General features: G+C 46.0%; 1 protein-coding gene across 2 annotated transcripts in view; it reads right to left on the reverse strand.

Moving 5' to 3' along the window:
- LOC121673591 (peroxidasin homolog) overlaps positions 1–22,917 on the reverse strand; it is a 48,349-nt gene that overhangs the window by 19,804 nt on the left and 5,628 nt on the right. For both annotated transcript variants that reach the window (XM_042047009.1, XM_042047015.1), the window contains exons 2-7: positions 15,255–15,326; positions 7,651–7,722; positions 7,336–7,407; positions 4,234–4,305; positions 2,642–2,713; positions 970–1,139 (exon numbers count right to left, since the gene is read on the reverse strand). In XM_042047009.1, coding sequence (XP_041902943.1) covers positions 970–1,139; positions 2,642–2,713; positions 4,234–4,305; positions 7,336–7,407; positions 7,651–7,722; positions 15,255–15,326 — 530 coding nt within the window. The remainder of the gene's footprint in view (positions 1–969; positions 1,140–2,641; positions 2,714–4,233; positions 4,306–7,335; positions 7,408–7,650; positions 7,723–15,254; positions 15,327–22,917) is intronic.

Below are 22,917 nucleotides of genomic sequence, written 5' to 3' on the forward strand. Positions count from 1 at the left end.
CTAACAGCTGTACTGTGGCACTGGGGGTGTGTTGGGAACAGCTTGTTGTGCGGCACAGCCACTCCATGTGTCCCCAGCTGCTTTCCCTAGGCTCTTCCTATCCCCCCTCTGTTGAGGTCACAGACCCATTTGTGCCAGCTCAACTCTTTGCATGGCTGTGCCTGAAATTAAGCTGTGAAATGGTCAAGACTTTTTACAAAAGCAAGCTGAATTCAATGGAGAACTCTTCAAAATCCAGCTGAGCTCACACATTTAGCTCACAGCAGGGCCATGCACAGCTGGACTGGCATATCCAGGAGGGATGCTAACAGCAAGCCTGTGTGAGTGGGAATTTCTCAAACTGACTCTACCAGCAGCGAAGTACCATGGAATTACAGCCAATGCTTGTGCCAACTTCCACTTAAAAATCAGAGTTTTAACTTACCCCCACTTAAAAATCAGAGCTTTGTCTTTTTTCTATGGGAAACAGTTAATTTTAGGATTTTTCAGAACAAAACCAAGTTTAAAATTCTAAATTTAAAGAATAACAGCCTAACAAGAGCCATCAGTTACACCACAGTCAAACAAAGCATACAGCTACATGTCTTCTGTGCTCTCCCACAGGTTTCCAGATGTGTTTCCAGCCACTGCAGCTCTCCCAGTGTTCCCCTTCTGTTCAGCCTAATGTGGGATACTTCCTCTGGTTCCTGGTTTAGCCACTATTGCAGCAGATCCTTTACCAGCCCTACTCTATGCAAAAAGCCAAGACAACACCCACCAGCCAAAACAGAGCTGCCTCCAACACCTCTGGGAATGTCATCTTCCTCCTGCAGCCCCACTGGGATTTTCCCATTTCAGCAGTGAAGGAGGGAGAAATCAGGATGCCAGCAGAGGAAAGAGGGAGGAAAAGGGATGGAGGAAGCAATTCCCAAACCAAAGGCCAGCTCCAGGGCCTGAGGGTGGCCGATGGAGGGGTTTGACCTCGCTCACCACAGTTGAACTCCTGGGCGGTCAAGGTGACAATGGAGCGGCCGTGCAGGTCCCGGGGAGCCTCGCAGGTGGCAGCTGTCTGGATGCTGCCCTGCTCCGCGTATTTCTTCAGCAGCTCTGCCAGCCACAGCAGGTCACAGTCGCAGAACAGGGAGTTGGAGTCCAGCCGCCTGCAAGAGCCAGGAGAAGGCAGCTCAGTGCCCAGCCTCCAACTGCTGTGCTGCCTCCTTCTCCAGGGCACAGGAGGGGAGCAGTCCTCTGGAGTGAAGGGTCGCTTGGGTGGTTTGCCCTGCATTTGATCATATCCCAAGTGAAAATTTGAGATATCTCATTGGCAGGATGGTTAACTAGTAGAAGGGTTTAATTGTAAAACTAGCATTACCATCAACCATTCCAGTTTCAAATAGAAATGATTCAGTTAAACTGGATTATGCATTTTTTGACTAACTGAGACACTGAAATATTGGGTTTTACTCTGGGATGGAGATTTCAACCTTTACTGAATTCTGTAAGAACTGCCTCTGTTACAGCTTTTCTCTTTTAGTGACAAAAAAATCTTCCCCTTGATTTATGTGTGGATGGGATCAGTCCCTTTCTGTAACCAGCTGTGAGGAGTTGCAGCATTTCTGCACAACTGGAAGAACTTTTATTACTGTAACACAAGCCTGAACCACAGCAAATGGAGCTCCAGTGACCTACCAGTGCCCCCAGCCTCTTCCCTACACTGACCTCATTCCTACGAGCAGTGCTATCCGTGAGGATAAATAAGGACTACAGGGGGATTAGTTTGTGCCTCCTTCCCCACTGACAGTTTTACAGTCAATGGGTGGGGGCCATCCAAAAAAAAAAACAACATGGAAGAAAAGTCTAACACTTTCAGGGTCACATATTTGAGAATGTGAGATTTCACACAGGGCCATGACTGAGTATTTTATAGACACCCCAGCTTTTTCTCTGGCACCTACAGACAGCATTTCACAAGATATTCCCTGTTAAAGAGAAGTGAAGCATTTTACCTGCTTGCAGAAATGACTGAGGGCTGCAGTGAGAAATACATTATTTAATTGTACTTGAAAATCATGGCAGAACACCAAAATTCTTTACTTTTTGCATTTTTTTCCCCCCAAATACATCATAGAACTTATTTCCAGAGATCATAAAACCAAAGCAAGAAAGAAGTAAGCTTAAGAGACAGACAGGTTATATGGGAATAGCACCCTGGGGAACTCCTGCGTGGAAAAAGAATCATGCACCGTGGCATCCTCTGACTAATTTCAATCTAGAAAACAAGCCTTTTCTTTTATGACTATGATTTTTCTTTCCATGTTAGATCCTGATCTACAGACATGTTCAAGGTCATATCCATGACCTGGACTTTCTACATTTTTCAAGGATGTTTTATGGGTTCAAACTGTTGTGAAGACTTTCCAGGAACGTTCATTCCTGTGGCATTATTAAGTTGTAAGCTGATTATAATTAGACACTAGAATAAAGAAACTTCTAACTGCTTAAATAAGCTTTCAGGTCCAATCAAAACTGTTTTATAAACTTAGCAGTGGCCTTAGAAGTGCAACAACTAAAAGCATTGCCAACCAGGCACATTCTTCCTCAGGTCCTGCCCATCTGATTGAAGATAAACGAGTCCTCTTTGCAGGCAATGTTTTTTACTTACAGTCGCTTGAGGGATTCCAGTTGAGAGAATGTCCCTGGGTGAATCCTGGAAATCTTGTTGTTGTGCAAGAATCTGCAGTGGGAGAAGCCATGCCAAAACATTATTCAGTATTTGCACTGTGAGGATGATAACACCCCAGGTCACCACTCAGTTTAAATGCAAAGGCTGCTCATCAAAATGGAGCTCAGTTTTTAAATTCCGTGTTTGTTTCCATGAGCTGGAGGGATTTCATCCCTTGGTGGGTGTGATGTAATGTGCCAAAGCCGAGAGCGGGTGTGGGCTGGAAACACTGACTCAGGATGTGATGGAACAGGTTTAAACTGGACCCTTGCAGTTTCTCCGCAAAGGGAGGAGAAAGGGCACAAAATCCCCTCAGATTGGACCCACCCTCTGTTTTCTGGGCCTGGGTCAGCTCCAGTTTAGAAGGGACCTTTTCCTTCCCCTGCGCAGATGGACGTGACAATTTTACAAAGGCAGCCATTGGAGTTAGACAACTCCTGCCTTAAACTCTGTGTAATTAACCCAAATCCGTGAGCAAATCTAATTCAGACAACAGCCACCTAAACTGGGCTTATCTCTGAACAAAACTGAGGCAAATTCTCATTTTCAGAATCTCAGCACACACATAAAACTCCTCACTTCTAAGGGAAAAACCCTGATTGCACTAAAATGCATCAGTGGGGACCAAGAGGGGATAATTAACTCCCCATTCCCATAATGGTGGGGGAATTTACTTACATTGGTTACACCAAAAGCTCACAAGAGACCATTGATAAAAGATATGAAGCAATTGATAAAAGATATGAAGCAATTTTAGTAGGTGAATTTTTTGGAGAACACAAAAGCAGCACAGCTCGAGTGCAAATATCTGCACACACATGTGCACCAGAGTTCAGCCTGGTTGCCCAGCTTGGATGCTGAAAAGCCTTCCTTTAAAATTTAAATCCAGAATTTTTGTTGGATCCAATACAGTGACTGAGATCAGCCATGTACTGATCCAGGTCTGAAGTTTCCTAAGGGTGTGGGATCCCACAATTTTATTTCCTTGGCATGTATGGATATAAGGCACATTTCCACACAGCCTAGAGAAGTCTGCTGGTTTCTCCATGGAGTGGGAACCACACATGGACTGTTGTGCTGGTGGCTGCATTACTGCTAGAAGCAATCCTGGGGAGCAGGAGACTCCATTTCCCTACTGCTTTCAAGAAGGATGTGTGTTTTTCTTGTTAGACTTTCTTCTGACTTTATCCCTTTTCCACCCCCTTTTTTTGCTCACTTTGCCCAACAGTGACTAATGTTGCTGACCTTATGCTCAGAGTAAAATTTCACTTGGCTTGACCAGCTGTAGGACTTTCTGCAGATTTACTCCTATTTAGATGGAAACGTGAAGATAACATAAAATGGGAAATTCCCTTCACATCCTCAGTCACCCTCCTACTCGGCAATTATGTAAAACCTCTTTCTTTAAAGAAGCTGCTTTTTTGCATTTTGAAGACCACACTCTGTGCTACCAAAACTGCTACACTAAATAAAGGGGTTTTCCCCCTTCTCCTCACCCTCTTAGTCCCAAGAAATAGCCCATCTTTACTCACAGCCTTTCAAGTTTAGGCAGGTCACTAAAAGTCTCCAGCTCCAGACTTTCCAGGTTGTTGAAATGCAGGTACCTGTGATACAGAAATCACACAGAAATCATGCAGACTGCAATTTAAGGGACAGAACAACCCAGATCAATCCACCAGTGCCCCCCAGCTGGTCACACTCATCTCAGGGCAGGTGTTGAGAAGCCAGAATCCACTTTAGTGTCTCCAGTTTCCACATGCAAACACAGTAGCAAACATGGCCTTTCCCTATCCTGTCAATTATTTACTCTCTCTGTAAATAAACTCAAACACAAAAAGAATAAAGGACAGATTTGCTGATTTGCTCTTCCTTGAAGACCAACACCACCATCCCTGTGAACTGTTGCGCTGTTAAGAGACAGGAAGAAACTATTGCCCATGGAGAGCCAGCAGCAGCTGCTGCCATCCAAGCACTGTACAGGAATTTTCCCTGCCTTTCTCAGCACACCCCTGGATTGACAGGGAGGGAGAAACAGCCTCACAATAAGGCACTTCTTCCCAGCCTAGGAATTGCAACACTTCTGAGTGGACAATCAGTTTGCTGAGTATTAATTTGAAGAAAAAGGCCCTGAACAACCCAAGAAAACTTTGAAATTGGTCCTTGTTGAACTGGGACCAAATACAGCCAAAGGTATTTTCCAGCCTGCATTTATCTGTTATTCGAACAGGGGCTCCCAGGATGTGCATCCACCCAGCAAGAGCAGAAGTATCTCCAAATGGCTGGTGTGGGGTTGCTGTGTTCTGTGGAGGGAAGGCACAGCCTCCAAAAACAGGGAAGGCGCAGTCATCTGGAACACTTGGATCCGAATGACACATCAACAGGGACAGCCCAGTTCTTGCTAGCACGGGTTAATGGTTTTAGTTCCACTAAAATCTCAAGTGTGACCTGCCACTACAGAGGCCTGGGGGACCTCCTGCCTGCCCCAGGTCATCCCTTGCCATCAAGAAAAGAAACCTGGTGCCTGCAGAGCAACTCACCACAACACCTGAGCCTCCCTGCTGCCATGAGCTGTGACATTCACCAGCACAACTGACGCATTCCTGACCTTTAGGTGGATTTTGTACAGTCCCAAAGTTGCCTAAACTCTTCTCCTTTATTTCACACAGGCATAAATTTCACAGAAGACACAGATTAACCACAGATCTACAAATGCTCATTCTGCTATTGTAGCTGACTGCCTTGAGAAATAATTGCCTAAGCCTCCACATGGCTGTTTGATTTGTAATGGAAGGATTCATGATAAATGGTCCAGTATCAGAGCTCAAACTGGGAGAGGATGACTCAGATTCTGCACTGGAGTGTCACAGTGGGGAAGAGAGGGACATGCTCTAATCAGTCTCAGATGTCTGCTGAGATTGCTTTGGACCTTTAGGAAAGCATCTGATCCTGTCCATCAATTGGGTTCTACTTTTTCTTGAAAAGCTGGCTTGTGGGGGACAGGAAAATGGGGTAGGGTTTGAGCAACGCTAATTCTTTTGGAGCTCAGCCTGTCTGGGATTGAAAACAGATGGGACTTTAGCAGATTGTTTGTTGGTTTTGTGGGTTTGTTGGTTTTGGTTTTTTTTTTTTATTCGTGACATCAAGTCTGGAATGCTCACTGCTAAAATATCCCTGTGGGCAGCGTCAGCTCTCTAAGCTCAGCTTAGAGCCAGTTTCAGCTTCCTCAATTTTCTCCCAGGCATCCTTGCTGAGCTGGCTGATGAAAAACCACCTTGTACACAAGCTTGGTGGCACATCTATTGTTAGGATTGCCTGAAACTTCCAGTTGTGCTCTGTCCTCTTGTGCTCTCTGTCCTCCTTCTGTCAACCTGGAGAACAAGCTGGATCCTATTCCTTTTACAGCAAAACTCTTGGTTACATTCCAGCCCTATAAATGCTGTGGCTGGGAACAATTCAGGGATTAGACCAGTTTCACCTTTGATCCCTGTTCTCTGATGATGCAAGTAATTCCTGCATTTCAATTATTTAGGAAGAATAAATCATTAGGAAGAAATTCTTCCCTGTGAGGGTGTTGAGAGCCTGGTACAGGTTTCCCAGAGAAGCTGTGGCTGCCCCATCCCAGGCCAGGTTGGACTGGGCTGGGAGCAGCCTGGCTTTGTGGGAGGTGTCCCTGCCAATGGCAAGGGGTTGGAATAAGAGGAGCTCTAAGATCCCTTCCAAGCCAAACCATTCCATGTATCTACGATTCAAATATACAAGCTCACACTCTCTCCACCAGTCCCAAGCAAGAAAAATCCAATCGCAGTTTAGGAAGAGCCAAGTCTAGGGAGCCTTGTGCCAGATTTTAATACAAGTTTGCCCACTCACCTCAAGCACGGAGCACTAAGAGCCAAAATACAAAACTTCTTTGAATAAACAGCAGAGTTTTGCCATACACAGAAGGGGAGCAAGTGGGGACTGCTGGAGTGTCACTGTGATGGACTCCAGCTGCCAGGGAAACACACGAGGCTCCCTTCATCCCAGATCCAGCACAGAGTGCCAGGCAGCTTGAGGGAAGGTCATTACTGTGTTGGTTTGGATCCATCATCTTCCCCCACTGCAATTTCTAGATGCTTTGCAGCATGGGAGCTCCACCATTCTGGTAGCTCCCAGGAATACTCAGCTGCCCCAGCTCCCAGCTCGTACTTCATCCATTCATTCCCAGCAGAGCTTTGGATGAGAGAGAAACTCAACAGCACCCTCTGTTTAAGTAAAGGACCAGATCTGACTCTCTGCTTGAGGAATCCCCAGACACAAACCCAGCAGAGCAGCTGCCTTCTGCTTCCAGCCATCCTGCAGACCCCTCTCTCCTCCCATCATAAGGTCCTTGCAAATCAAGGCCATCAGAAGCACAGCAGGGTTCTTCCTATGCTCCAGATGTTTAGGGGCAGGAGAAAACATGCGGAACATCCGTAGGAAGTTCGGTATTACCTAACCAAATCCAATACTCAGACCAGCTGTTTTCAAATGAACCCAGGGTAGTCTGGCAAATCTGGATGATAAGAGAGCACAAGCTTCATCCTACCCCTCGCTAAGTTCCTGCTGCTCTCCGAGCCTGGGAACACAGCACACAAACAAGGCTCATCTGTACTTACAGCTGCTCCAGGGAACGGAGCCCATGGAAGGCATGTTGCTGGATGCTCTGAATTTCATTTTTATAAAGGTAGCTTTCAAAAGGAGAGAAAAGAAACAGCATTAGGCCAACTGATCAGCAGTTGTGTTCTAGAAAGTCACAGGAAACAGCAGTGACCCTCAACCCAAAGCAGAACTTGCTGCCTGGACTCAAGAGCCGTGTTTTATACCTCTGACACTGAACTCCAAACACAGAAAATACATCCTTGACTGGCAAACATGAAAAGTGGGTTGTTAGATCTTAAAGAGGTTAAGAAATTAATGAGCTACCAACTCACAGGTATTTCAGGTTGTCCAGACCTTCAAAGGATCTTCTCACAATTTGTTTTATCTGGTTATTGTTCAGCAGCCTGTTCAAATCAAGAAAGCAAAATGCAGCTGGTGAAATCATCACATGTGAGATTTGTAGCACGTCTGTTCTTGGATGCCCACTGAAAAATCCTGAGCTCAGGTGTCACAGAATTTAAGATTTAACAGGGTTGGAAAGTCAAAGTTTGGGTACTCACACCAGCCAGGTCAATGCGAGCTGCCAAGTGCTTGCAGTGTTCAAAAATTTTCCTTACCTTTTGCCACAGTTTTCACCCCAAATTGACAATTTTGTCCAGGAAAGGGATGAGGGAAAGGGACCCACAAAGACAGAAGTGTAGGGGAGTGAGGTATTAAACCATTGCTGCCACTCTTGTACAGCCACGATGGGTTTTGGAGGTGCCTGGTTGTGTTCAACAAGTGAGCAGGGCAGTGTAGAGCCAGTTTTTAAAAGAACAAATGCAGTTTTAAACACCAGTTCTCAGCAGAGTTATAGGAGCTATAAAATGGTGATGGCTTTGCTCTAACCACTTTGTAACCGATACCTGCAAATGAGAAAGAAATAAATTCAACTTTGACTCCTGAGGCTGCTCAGAGACAGCCTCTTTCGGTCTAGGGAGCCTTGTGCCAGATTTCAATACAAAACCTCTGCACCACATGGCACTGGGAAGCCGTGTGTGCCCTGTGTGTGCAGTTGCCATGACTGTGCATGCAGATGGTGGCCAGTGCCAGTGACCAGAAACAGCCCAGCCCTGTAAGAACCACAGAGTGCAGCAGTGTAACCACACAGCTGAGCCCTGCAGAACACTCTCCTGCAGCCCCTGCCAAGCCCAACACCAAGAAGACACGATGAATCACTTATAAATAGCTCTGTAATACACAAAGTTTAGCTGTTCATCGTGGCTGCCTGGCCATGCTCCCGCGGGTCTCTCGCTGCGGCGTCCCACTGATGTTCAGATCTGGCAAAGCTCAGAGCTGGTGGAGCTTTTAGAGTTGAATAGCCCAGAGCAAAGATTTCACCAGCCACACTAATTTTTAAAATTCCTAAATGGAGCTGTGGGCAGAGAGGGAGTCGGTGACTGTGTACTGCAAAGATTTATTTTTCTGGTGTTATAGGAAAAACAGCAATTCCCAGTGCAAGCAGCCAGACCTTACAACGCTGGTTCACATTCAATACATGCACTGGATGTGCATTTCACAAACTGATTTTTGCCATTGCGCTGCTCCTCAGGAACAATCTGCCACCAGGCAGCAGGTGAGAAGACAGTTCAGCACATTCCCCGCAGTAAAACCCAATCTTCTGCCCCACTTTTCTGGAGAAGAAGGAGCAGCCAGCCTCTGGCATTATGAGCCAATGTCACTTCCTGAGGAAAAACAGTTTGTGCAGGTAAAGGATGGAGAGAAAAGACAAAGAGATGGGGAGAAATGGTAAAAAACTTGTGGGAAAAGAAGATGAAGGTGAAATCAAACACCTCAGGGATGACAGGAGAGATAAAAGATGTCAGAAGCACACACGTGGGATGGCAGCTTCACAAGTTGTCTCCAGGCACCTGAGTCACACCAGCTTTCCACCAGCTTGTTCTCAGGTGGAGAATTACACTGAGAGTCAAAAACAGCATATGAGAAACTTAAGAGCAAACAACTTTGTAAGTCAGGTAATAAGGGGCTGAGAAAAACCTCATTCTCCTTGTTTTGACTATCCTCTCTGGATTAGCTGCCCTGATACCATGGATGTGGGTGCCACTGCCAGACTGCCCATCACCAGGGCTGGCACAGGCAGCCTGGAGAGGTTAAGGCAGTGCTGCTGCAAAGCTCCAGCACAGCTGGAAGCAATGGCTCCATACACACGGCTGAGGTCAAACAGCCCGAGCTCACTCATAAGCATACAAAAGTGATGTCAAGTCCTTGGAACACACGATCCTGCTCTGACAGCCAGCTATGCTGAGTGGAAACACAGCATCTGAGCATCAACCCAAAAGTTGGTTTGATGACTGAACACCCAAGGGCTGGAAATAACTGCCTGAGAGCAGTGTGGGAGAGGGCTTTTGTCTATTTACCCACAGGACAAAGACAACACAGGCACCAGCAGTGCTTCCCTCCCTGCCCCTATCAACTTTCATCTCTGGCCAGAGCACGACCAAGGCAGCTTGTTCTCTGTTATCTGATCCTTGGCCACACTTCTGAGCACACAAAGGGCTGACAGACGGGTGCCAGCATCGATGTCATTCCCATGGATGTGAGCACCTGTCACACAACTGGCATTGGCCATTTGCCTCCCAGGGGACAGGTGACAGTGACAAGGTGAGCAGGGTCATACCAACAGCCTGAGCAGCCCCACGCAGCACCACGGGCTGGAGCCCCTCACTGATTGTTATCTTTAATGCTCAGAGTTCAGACCAGGACTGATCTCCACTGGGATTTCAAACTGCATTATGTTGTCTGGCTGTGTTTTGGGGCTATTTAAAAGCATTATCCCAGTCTGTTTTGTTGTCTTGGCTATTTTGTACAGTTCAAGGGAGTGTAATCACTGACCCAGCCAAATAAGATGAATCCTGGAAGTTCAGATGGCAAGCAGCACACAGGGCTCTTATCTCATCGTCTGATACTTAAAAATTTGTTCATTGCCTGATTTAAGAATAAAAACTGCATGGAAGAAGCCATCTCTGCTTCCTGTCTCAGAATTCCCCATTGTAATGGAAGAATAAGTCCTGGAAAACATTTGAGAGTGAGATAATTGATGAAGTCCCTAACAGTCCACTTAATCCAAAATGCTGCTTTCAGAGAAATCCATGGATAAGGCAGCACATGTGGCTCCTAGAAAGACTTTGGATAGTTCCTGCACAGCTGTCTGCTCCTTGACTCCTGTGCAATTCACTCAGGCAGAGAAGTGGGCAAAATCCTGGCATGGCCTGGGCCTATCAGTCCCAGCTGCCATCCATAGCAAAAATGCCCAAATTCCTGCTGCCCTTAGAGGGCTGAAAGCTGAGATCCCAGATCTGCCGGGAATAGATGCTCTGGCAGACAGAGGCTGGAAAGATCATTATCACTATCATTATCTTAAGCACACCCTGTAGCTAAACAGGCTAAATTAAAAGCATCAGAAGCACATTTCCTAGCAAAAGGATGGGACATTCCCTTTCATGCCAGACAGTGAATTGGACTCCAAATGAGCAGGAGAACTCAATCCCACAGATTTTATTCCTGCAAAACTCTTCTGGGACGTTTGAGATATACAAGCACCATGAGATCTGGCCCAGATTCACCAAGAGAACGTTTCATATTCAGTTTCCTTTAGGTTTTATGTCCTGACTGCCTCTCCCTTCTCCTTCCCCACCCGCTCCCCAGGTTGCCAGGCACAGGCTTAAGTTGCATTAAATGAGTGGTTTTCTGTTTTGAAGAATGTATTAAATGATGTGACAGTACAGAATTCAGACTCAAACCATGCTCTCTTTCCTCTTTTCATTTGACAAACCACATGCTACAGTCATTGTGAAAAAACAGCTATTTTTTTCCTCACACCACTAATAGAAATCATCACGTAGTGTATTTAGAGGGGGAGAAAAAGTGAGTTTTATGTTCAACCACTCATTCTCCCTTGTTGACAGAATGATCTGGAATATCCATTTCCCATATTAAAGGGAGAAACTCCTATTCTGAGATCCAAGCAGGCTCTGACATCCCCTCCTTTCTGGCAGGAACACATTCTGTCAAGAGTTACTAGAGGGTAAAAGACAGAAACTCCACGTTACTGCTGTTGTTTGCCCTGAGATCCTTCACAAGCAGCACCTGAAGCAGAGCTGCAGGGCTCAGCAGAAGTGCTTTTGCTCTCTCCTAAGCAGGAAGAGAAATATGATGTGAGCAGTGACGGGGCAAAGGGCCAGGCAGAGGCACATGCAATGTGGTCTCCACAGAGTCGCTGTTCCCTAGGGTGCTCTTGTCTCAGGAGGACAAAATGCAGACTGGAGATGTTAAGAAACCTTGGTCCCTGGGTTGGACATTTCTGTGGATGGTGCTGGAGAGACCCAAGGAGCAGCAACCCTTTGGCTGTGGTTTGAAAATACAGCAATGAACCAACTGGGCTGACCAGGCAGCGCTGACTCCTGTGGGAACACGTAAGGAGAGGCCTCACAGGGGTGTCATCATCCATCCCCACCCAAAAATGACCTAAAGGAGCAAAAACTGGGAAGCAGCGAGAGGCTGTGCCTCACCATGGGCTCACAGAGTTTCCTCTCTCTCCCACAGCCCAGCAGCTGCTCTGAGCTAATGTTGGCTTCAGCCATGCAGCAAGTGATGGCAAACTGCAGCAAAACAGCTGTCCTGGAGCTGAGGGGGTTTTGTGGATGGCATACATGAAGGTTTTTTTGCCTCACTCTCCCTGTTACCCTATTTTTTTTTTTTTTTTGTACCAAGGGGACATATTAAGGGTTTAAAAATACACACCACGTCTGCACAGATGGGAACAGAGCAGAGCCAGTAGGAAGGGACGAGGAAATCTTACAACTGTCTAAGATGTTTAGCCCAAGAGAACTTCTCCAATGGCACACAGCCAACACAGAAGCTCCCAGTGGTGCAGGATTTGGGATACTGTTCCTTACCTGTGGTGCTGTACCAGGAGTCCCCAGCTGGAAGCAAACAGTGACTGTGTCTCTTCCACAAACAGGGCTCCTGTTTTTAATGCTAAAGTAGTGCTCTGTGATTTATCAAATCTCCCACACCAGAGGAAAGCAGAGAGGAGCCAGGGGAGGGTTTGAACTGTTGAACAGCCCCACTGGACATCCACACAGGCTCCTCTCCTATCAACCCATTTCCCTGCATCCAACACAGGCTACAAAGGTTTCCTTTTCAGGGTGGTTTATAAACTGTCAAACTTGGATACAGAACAGCCACCCTGCCCTAAAGGAGATGGAGAACAGAAGCTTCACCAGAATCTGTTGCTCTTTCTCTGCCATTAGTGGAAAAAGCTCTTTAAAAAACATTTATTTGCTTATGGAAGATTTATTTAAATTCAATGGCAGAAAGCTGCAAGCTCAGAGGTCTGCACGTGGAACCCGGACTATTCTATCCTCCAAACCTCTCACTTCAAATTTTCTGGACAAATTTTCCCAGGAAGTTTCTCAGGGATTTGAAAGGATTCATTCTCTTTATCACTTGAAAAGCTATCCAAGTCCTTGGGCAAAATTTACCATCTAAGAAACATCAGCAAATTCTTCAGCTCTTGTCAGTTTTGATGTGGGAATTGGACAAACCAAAGTTCCTGGAGAGAAATTTGCTTCAGGAGTGTGAGGTCCAATGTTCCCTCAGTCAGCTATCAAGCTCCTCAGCCGCGGGAATTAACTACTACAAGTGTGAGAATAACTGAGTGTTCCAGTTTGCTGGCCAGACCAGGAAATACAACTAAGCATCAGAAGTACTATCTAAACAAAGGTTTCCTTGGCAAATCAGGTTGATTTTCAGAACTCAATTATAAAAATGCAATATTTTTTCAGAGCAGCGTTTCACCTAGTCCAGTATTCCAGCTCTGACAATGGCCATAGGACACTGTTTAGGGAAAGCAGGAGTGTCTGCCCAGCACCTGTGAAAATGCATTGTTCTTACTGGCCTGGCATCCCAAATCATGAGATCAGGGATGGCAGGGGGTACATTCATGCCTATTCCTTCTGGTACTGCTCATGGACTTGCTGTCCTTGAGGTCTCTGTCCAGGAGAGTATAGAGACAGAAAGGAAAAGGAACTGCAGAAATTCATGGAGCACGAACAGGTGTTAGAGAGAGACAGGTCTTTTCCCCCCCAGCCAGGCTCTATCTGTATCTACCCCTATGCAGAGTGGAGGAGTCAGAAAGACAAAAGCAAAAGTCCTGCACAGGTCAGAGACCTGGACAGTCCAAGGTGCTGGCAGGGCAGGAATTAGGACCCCTTACAAAGCTTGGCAGGCTGGGTGGAGCATCTGTCCCAGGAAGCCCTGCCAGCATCCTCATTTTCCCCAGAGCTCAGCTGTAAACTCGCCTGGTGGTCCTGGGAGCTGCTGCCAAACATCTGCCTGCATCACACAGAGATGACATCATCTGAAACCCTTTGTTTCCTTGACTCAGGAGAGCTCCAGGGGTGGAAGAGCAGGGCTGGAGATCAAGAGGCCTCAGCAGAGCTTTGTGATAAGGCAAAACCCTACGGACTTGGACTCTATTATCTCTCTAGATATTTTTTTCTCATTTCTCGCTGTATCTGACCCTATCTCAAATGACAGACATCCATCCAAAGCATCCTTTCTTCCTTATTATTTTTGGCAATTAAGTACCACATGGTGCAGTTTGTGAGACTAACCTGGGCTGTTCTGGATGAACAGCATCAGTGGCAGTAAAGTTTTTGACCAGCCCACTCCATGACCACTTGTCCTGGGCCACAGCCAAGGTACTCTGGAGCATCCTGCAGTCATGGCTTGGCCACTCAGCCCCACACACAGAGTGGAACAATCTTTGGCAAATGCTGGTTTTTCAAAGATAACACTTGAGCAGGTCTCTATAATAAAGTCCTGCTGTAATCCCACTTTTCCTACAACTGCTTGGAGCTGACTGAATGCCTTATTGCCCAGGCTTGCCTTCCTTCAGCTCTGCCACCTTCACAGGATCAGGGACTTCAGATCGCTCAAGGCCAGACAATAAAAACCAGCCTGAACTTTCTGTTGCCATTTGGGATCATGAATGTGTGAATATCTGTCAGGTTCCCAAAGGAGCTGCTTTGCCTCGCTGAGGAATTCCGGCTTGGACCTGGAAATCCTACGGCTGTTAGCACCATGTCACAGCTCAAATAATTAGATCTGAGTCTCAACAGCCCAGCTACATCCAGCACAGTGCTGTGCTGACACAGCTTCTGGTTCTGATTTGGGAGCTGGTGTGTTTTCAGCTCCTTGGCTACGGGGTGCAGATGCACTCAGATCTGTCTCCAAACCCTCAGCCCTGCAGCAGCCAGAAGAAGCAGAGGTTCCCAGGATTTCCTTTGGGAAGAGTGAGAAGCTGGTTAGTGGAGCAGTGTGTACAGTGATGTGACAGTATCAACATACAGGGATACAAGGCTGGAGGGGCAGCTTTCTACCCCCATTTCTACCTGGAGCAGGGCAGCTGTAGGCACCTCTTTTAGGGCAAGGCATAGGGGCAAGATGGCATTTGAAGGATGCTCAGTCAAACTCATGTAGAGCAACTGATGTGGTTCATTCATTAGAGGAGACCATGGAAAGGAAGAAGATTTTAATTCATCCCTGCACTGTCTTGATCCCAGGTGAGAAATGCTTTCATGGGCTGTTCCCAGGCCATACCTGCTCAAACACCCTCAGTCTGTGCTAGAGTTCACCATATTTTACTTTTGAACACAGAGGTTAAATGTGAAAAATGAAAGTTATTAAACACCACATTTAAATAAAAACAGGTAAGAAACATGATCCACGGTGGAACAGAGGGAATTTTAAAGCTTTGGCTGGATATGCACAACTTGACTGAAATAACTCAAAGCCCAAGGCCACCTTTAAGCAATTTTAGGGGACAGTACTAACACAAGTAATAAATGGATATCCTCAGAGTGCAACTTACAGTGTGTTGAGGTTCTTCAGTCTTCTGAAGGCTCCAGGTTGTATCTCCTTGATGTGGTTGAAGCGTAAATCTCTAAAAGCAGAGGATAAAAACAAGCCATTAGACCAGTGAAGGGAGTGGAGGAGTGGGGACAATGGCTGGGGTCTGCCCTGCAAAGTCAGCCAACAGCTGGGACAAGCCTCCACTGAGAAAATTCTTTATTCTAATTCCACAGAAAACTAAGCTCTAAAAGGTCTCAAGGGATCATTCCCACAAGCACTAGAAAAAAGTCTGCATCAAAACCCCCCATGTACAATTACTCTTGCATCTCATCCTGATTTGTAGAGCAACACCCATCATCACGTGGACCCATAATTTAGCTCCCTACCAAAACTATCTGTGCCCTAAAATGGCTAAATCTGCTCAAATAACCTCATATAATAAGCATTTCCCATTTTGCTCTGCAATGCTCCAAGACTTACAACAGCTTATCGCTGCCTGCATTTCAAATTTGTGCCAACTTCAATTAGAATTACTGGAGCCATGGGGATTCTGGCAAATTTCAAGGGCTGCCCATGGAACTACATCAGCTTGGAACCCAAAAATATGGGGTTTGGGTTGCTAATGGGATAATAAAACAAGAGCTAAGTGGTTTAACCTGGTTAACCAAGGAGAAACACTTCTATAGAGAACGTGCATTGATTTGGCACCTTGCGTGGTCCAGTGTATTATAACAAACCACAAAAGGCTGACAAACGGGGATTGCTGCAGGTTTCTGTCCAAAGCACACAATTAAGTGGATTTTTTTTCTCCTGCACTGCTTGATCTATCACATTTAGGGAATACACAGCTAATTTTCAGTTTAAGGCAGCTTTTTAAGGGCATTTGCTTTAAGAGGAAAAAGCACAGGTTGCCCATTCTGGTGGTAAAAAGTCACACTTGGACGCAGAGTTTAAACCAAGGATTCTACAAATAGCTGCATGTTCAACACTTGTTTTTAGACAGGTATCAACAAGAATCCCAGCATTTATAATACTCAAATTAGAAAAAGGTGCAGTCATTGCAGGTAACCCCAAACTGGCAGTGAGAACCCAAGGGGGATGAAACAGCTTGGAGCAAGTACTCAGGAAGAGGCTGCACAAGGGGTAAAGCTGATTTTATTTTAAGACCATGGAATCATAGAATAGTTTGGGTTGGACAGGACTTTAAAATTCATTTCATTCCAACCCCCTGCCATGGGCAGGGACACCTTCCACTACCCCAGATTGCTCCAAGCCCCATCCAACCTGGCCTTGAACACTTCCAGGGATCCAGGGGCAGCCACTGCTCCTCTGGGCACCCTGTGCCAGGGCCTCAGCACCCTCTGAGTAAAAAATTCTGCTTAATACCTAATCTAAACCTGACTTCTTTCAGTTTAAAACCTTTGTCCCAAGATGTAGTGTTTCTTTAGGTTAACAGCTTGCAAAATGTAGTTATTTTATGCGAAAAGATTAATAATAAATTTTCTTACATTTTAGGCAGAAAATGAAAGGCAGTTTTACTTAAATTATACTGAAATATCAAATCTCTGCCTTGTTAGCCCTTTGTTATCACTGGATGCAACAGCACACGGGCCCGTGGAATTTGTTTTTTACTGTTGCGCTTTTTTCCTTTAACTTTTCCACTTCAACCAAAGGATTCAGAAGTCTAATATAGAATGAAATCTTTCCCCTCTCTTAGTGGTAAATATTGCACAGAGAAGAATTAGAGGGCAGAAAGAAACACAGCTTCACAATATTTAAAAAAACACAAGACTTCTAATTGTAATTCACCTTCTCTGTCCACTGCAAACTGCGGCCCCAAAGGATCACCCTTTGGAATTTCAGTTTTTAACAGAAACTTCACCTCTGACATTTTCAAGTGTGTTTGGCTTAACTTGCATTGCTTCAGATGTGCATTTCTTGCCCTTCTTCTCGGAGGGAGTTCCGTGCCCTTCTTCCCCGACAATGTGAGTTTGAGGGCATCCTTATGGATTTTTCAAGGCAATGGCTGCCACCATGAAGCCAAACACAATTAAATGTTGGCAACAGTGATAGCACAACATGCTGCCTGTTTTCCACGGCCTCATTAAAAGGAAACGAGGAAAGACTAGACCAGGAGAAAAGGTGAAGAAATGCAAACTTGATTTATACCCTGCCATGCACAGACACCAACTCTGCTGCCCCAGGGGGTTGTAAAGGGCCCTGTAATTAGTCCCAGCAGCTGGCTGCAGGTAATAGGGGACATTACAAATACGTGGGAGGAACACACAGGGGTCAGGGCTGGAGCTGGTGATGCTCAAGGAAGGCAGCAGGGAGCAGGCAGTGAAGTGTAAAATCCAACTTCGGGTCACTGGCTGAAGGTGGGGACAAAAAGCCTCTGAGTATTTTAATGAACAAAGACAATGCAATCCTTCACAGCCCAGCATTCACACAGAGGCACTGGGCTTCCACGGCTGAAACAAAGCCAAAGCCAGGACTCAGGTGATAGAAAACACCTCTGAAAACACAGGGGAAAATAAACCACAAGCTCCACCGATCCCAGGGCTGTTTTTTCGGTCACCTGACAAAAAGGACTCCTTGGAAACAGTGCTGTGGAAGTTTGCACATGGCCTTGAGCCCTCTAAGCAAGTCTGAGCTCCCCAGTGGTGACTTGTTCACCTGGGAGAGAAACAAAGCACAGCTGGGAGGCAGAGCCTGGCAGGAGTGACCCCGTGTCACCAGCAGAGCTCTCAGGGCTGTCCCCTGGCTGCTCCACCTCTCTGTGGTGCTCCTGCTCTGAGCAGCACAGGGGTGGAGATGCCTCCTGACAGTTCCTGCTGCTGAATGAGCAGTGCAGGGCTGGGTTCATGCAGGAGCTTTTAGAATCATAGAACAGAACTGGTCTGGGCTGAAAGGGACCTCGAAGTTCATCTTGCCATGGGCAGGGACACATTCCGCTAGACCAGGTTGCTCCAAGCCCCATCCAACCTAGCCTTGAACACTTCCAGAGATGGGGCAGCCCCAGCTTCTCTGGACAACCTGTTCTTTTTAAACTACACCACCCCCAAGGAGCATGTAATAAAACTTAGCTCATTATTTTAATGAAATAATTAAATTTTTCTTCTGTTTTCTGTTCCAGTAAGACCTTTAGATGATTCTCTAGAGCCCAGCTATCTTTAAATCCTTTGCAAAGTTCTTTTTGGATTGTTCACCATCACAAAGGCAACAGCTTTCCCCACAGACAAAAATGGAACTGAAACACTGCATCTCTTCTCTGAGCACTTCATTTCAAGAAATGATGTGAAATAACTGGAGAGAATCCAAAGGAAAGCAATAGGAAAGATCTGAAGTCTAGAAAACATGACAATGAAAAGAACTGAAATTGCTTATTTAGCAATAGATACAATAACTATGTCAGGAAATTGCTACAAATAGAAAGGGCAAATGGTCACTGGCTAAAACTGCAGGTTCAGGGGATTTTTCAAATACCGCAATTAGCAAGGCTCATAAACCACCCAGTGGACTGCAGATGAGACAGGCATTAGCCACACACGGTTTAGGTAGGTGGATCCAGCCCTGGAGGCAAAGGATGGAGCAGGCTATTCTGCTCCCTGTACCCCAGACAGCAATAAAAGTACCAATGTGGAGGTCCCTGCACAGCAAAGAAAGTCCCTGGGCATGCAGAGGAGCCTACATATTCCTCTTTACCATATAAAAACCCCAATACTTTGGCTCATCCTTAGTGTTTTTACTCCAGACCTTGCCTTAGCCTAAAGCATCGCTGGCAATGAAGGGCTGCACTGGGAATTCCCTGGCTTGCATGTGTTTGATTGAGAACATTCCCTACAGAGTTTGTCTCCTCTCACACAGAAACTCTTGTTCCTCTTTATTCCCAGGGCCCTCACTCTGGAAATTTAAGTTTCTTTTCAGAAATAAATGTGGTTTTTACAGGGACCCACCACGGAGCTGCTCCCAGGGCAGCTGCTCCCAGCTGCCCTGTGCCCCAGCAGCTGGGTTCCCTCCCTCCTGCCCACTTCTTTCCACCCGGGAATTTGAAAAATGGGGGGAAAAAATAATCCCTTGTGATTTAAATCTCCCCATGATTTCAAGACCAGCAGTCTGGGACTACAAATGACCTTCCCACAAGGAACAGCTGCTGCTAAAGGATTCTGGATCCTCTTCTACCTTCACACAGAGTGGAGGCCTGGCACAGCAGCATCACCCAACACGGATCCCTCTGGACAACATCAGCTTGACTGGCTCAGCTGAAAATCTCACCAAACCCTCCTGCCCAAGCTGACAGGAAAGTGACCTGGAATACGTGGACAATCCAGGATCTGCTGTGAAGTAAGTCACCTTTTCTGAATTTGGGAACTATTAACAGAGGCTACAAAGAATGCCAGAATTTGCAAATGGATGGGGAAATGGGTCTTTACAGAATGACACTCAATCTGTCTGAGCCTCCCAGCTGCTATCAGAACAATCATCCCTGCAAGCCTTGTGTTACATAATTATCAGTGATTAGCATATAAAGCAATCAATGGCTTTTACAAGAAACTTCCACTTCTGTTTAATCTATTTAGGTTTTCACAGACTCATGTATTACTATGTTAACTAAGCAGATAATTAGCTACAAGAGGCATTTTACTGCAGCTCCATGGAAATTACGGGGTTTGTAGAAGAATCCTTTGTGTGCACAGCAGTGATGCTGACAGTTGTGCCCAGAACTGGTTGGAAAGTGGCAGCCACACAATCATTACCAACAATGACACCCAGAGTAAAGGTGCTTTTACAGAGAAGATGTTGAAGTTCCTCCCAGTGTTTCCAGTGAAGAAAGGGCATGAAAGACATCCTAAACATATTCTAAAAATATCCTATAAGTCAAGTTTCCCATATACAAGAAGAGCCAGGACACTTATCAGAAAGAAGCTGTTCCTCACACTTATCTGCACAACATCAGTCAGCTCTGCAGGTTCCCCAGTCCTGCCAAACCACTCCAGTCCTGGCAGGAAGGGAAAGCTGCCTTGCTGAGATGGAAATGAAGTCTTCCAGACTCACTGTCATCAGCTCCCCAACTCAGGAATGTCCCTGTCCCACACGAGTCCCCAGATGGCTTTAATAAATGACAGCCTTCATCCCAGAACCCCTACATGGACAGCTGACCCCTGCCAGCACTGCAAGGCAGATGAGGAGACCATGGGGAGGCTCAGGGCTGGGGATCTTCCAAGTCCTGGTTACCAGCTTAATACATCAAGATCTGACTGTTCAAAGAGTGAAGAGGAAGGAAGATATGTTGAACATGGAGATACAAGGAAATGAAATGATGGGATCATGGCTGAAACAGTGGAGAACAAGCAGCTGCAGGGAGCCTCACTCAGCAGAACAGGCTGCAGTTCACTGTTGCATTGCCACACCACTTATTCTGAAGCTCCAGGAACACTAGATTTTAATTAAGAAGTTACCAAAGGCATTCCTGAACCCAGCTTTTTAAGATTCAACTTGCACAAACAGGAGTCAGATTTTCAAAAGGGCTCCCTCTGCGTCAGCTGGGGCAGGAATTTGACCATAATCCAGCAGCCAGTGTACCAAGCTGGTTTGATCCCACTTTTTCTGTGCATGTAAACTGGAGGGAATGCTATGCCTGAGAGGCCAGTGCCAGGGCAGGAGGGATCTGCTGGTGCCTCATTCCTGGTGGAATCATTTCAAATGCCACCTGGCATCCCTTTAGCTCTTTCCAGGAAGGGGAGCAACAAGGAACAACTCCAAAACATAGTTTTGGTCCTAAACACATATTTTAGTAGGGAGATTACATAAAAAGATGCTGAATTCAGCAATGTTTGAGCTACTATGTATTAGAAAGGGATGAAGATTAAGGTCTGATCCCACTCAAACCAGCTGAGTCTATTCTTGGGCATTCATGGAAGCAAGGACTCTTTTAACCTGATGCATAATTCCTTTGCACCAACTACCCAAGGTATTGCCTGCATCAAAGGAAGACAATTTTTCCCTCCTCCTGAAGTGTGTTCTGATCCTGATTCAGAGGAAGTAAAATCAACACTTGAATATTGGGTCTTGTGTAGCTTAAGTGTCAGTCTTTCACTTTTTTTAAGAGCATGATCATTAAAGTTTTTACACACAATACACACACATTCTTTCACCAAAAAATACTGACTTCTTAAAGAGCACAGGAAAAAGTCCTGGTATCCCTATGGGGAGAGGGATGGGGTGAGGGCAACAAAAATACAAATATTCAAGTGTGAACCAGCTGCTGAAGCACTGGGGAGTTCAGTGAAAGTAGGATTTTAAACACTTAAGGTAGCTACAATCACAAGACTTAGGATGCTTCCATGAAAAGAGGCTGGAATGCTTCTAGAAGGAAAGTATGTTTGAAATACCTTCCCTCCCTATTTTCCTTCCGATGAAGGGACTTCTAAAAATAGAACATAAAGTTCTTGGTCACCTCTAGAAGGTTTGATATGGATTAAATACTACACATTCTACCTGGCACATGCAGAATGTGTGGGTGTGCATTTAATGGCTGCATGTAAGATTATCACATACAGAGGAAATGAGTAATCCCTTCTTCAACCCAAAACACACGACAGAGACCACAAACAGAGCAGCATTTCCAAGAACACATTTGCTCAGTAAACCTTTCCCCAACAAATGTATAAAATTCCTTCTCCAAACTGTGCTCATTAATAGACTAAGAGAGCTACACCCTGTCCTACTCCAGCCTTCCTCCTGCGGGAGGAACTGAGCAGGCACCAAAAGCAGCACAACGATGAAGGGAAACAAAACTTGTCAAGCTGGCCATGCTTACACTGCCCAATTAGCAACCAGGTCTGTGAACAACTGGGTCACCTTCAGTTCATGCCAGCAATGTGCTCAGATCCCAGATCCTGCCCTGTGCCCTCAGCTATGTTCCTCCAGCAGTACTCATTCATTATGTGTCCTGCATAATGCAGAAAGAAGAATAACCCATGGATAATTGGATTGCAATCCATTAGCTGCCAGCCAGAGGGGAACTTCTTTCCATGGATTTCTTCTACTCATGCCCACACGTTTCGAAGTTTATTGTTTAAATGTCACACTGCTGAACAAATGGCTGCGAAGGTTAAAGACCTATTGAAATTTTCGGAGTGTATGTTCCACAGCTGTTCCCTTCCTTGGGCTGCTGGCTGAAAGAACTGCCTGAATCCCAGCGGTAACCAGCAGATCACATCTGGATAATCGTGTTCCAATTGAACCGACAACAGCCAAAATACATCTGCAGTTCTACACAATGAGTTTTTATGGCTTATCTGTCCACGTGTAGTCGTTCCTGCCATCCTATTCTCTGCTCGGGATAAAGCGAGCACACTCCATTACCAAAGATAAATAGTCTATCGCTAAAACCAGACTTTGGGCCAGATCCTCAGCTGTACCCAGCTGGGATTGGGAAGGGAGGAGGGAAATGGCAACCCAAGAGGAGCCAGTAACAGCTCATCAATCCTGGAGCTGGTTCCATGCCAATCCCAGCATCGCTCGGAGAAGGCGATGGGCGGCTCCAAGTGCCGCCAGCTGGCTGCAGCCCCAGGGGCCATCTGCCAATGGTGAAGCACAGCCTGTGCCAGCCAGGAGACTTCCCCACTCTTCCAGGATTCTTAGAGAGGGTGGCATGGAGTCATGGAGGTCAGAAAGTC

This window comes from Corvus kubaryi, unplaced genomic scaffold (genome assembly GCF_017639235.1).
Source record: "Corvus kubaryi isolate FWS band 111438036 unplaced genomic scaffold, C.kubaryi_AGA036_p1.0 134, whole genome shotgun sequence".
Taxonomy (NCBI): domain Eukaryota; kingdom Metazoa; phylum Chordata; class Aves; order Passeriformes; family Corvidae; genus Corvus; species Corvus kubaryi.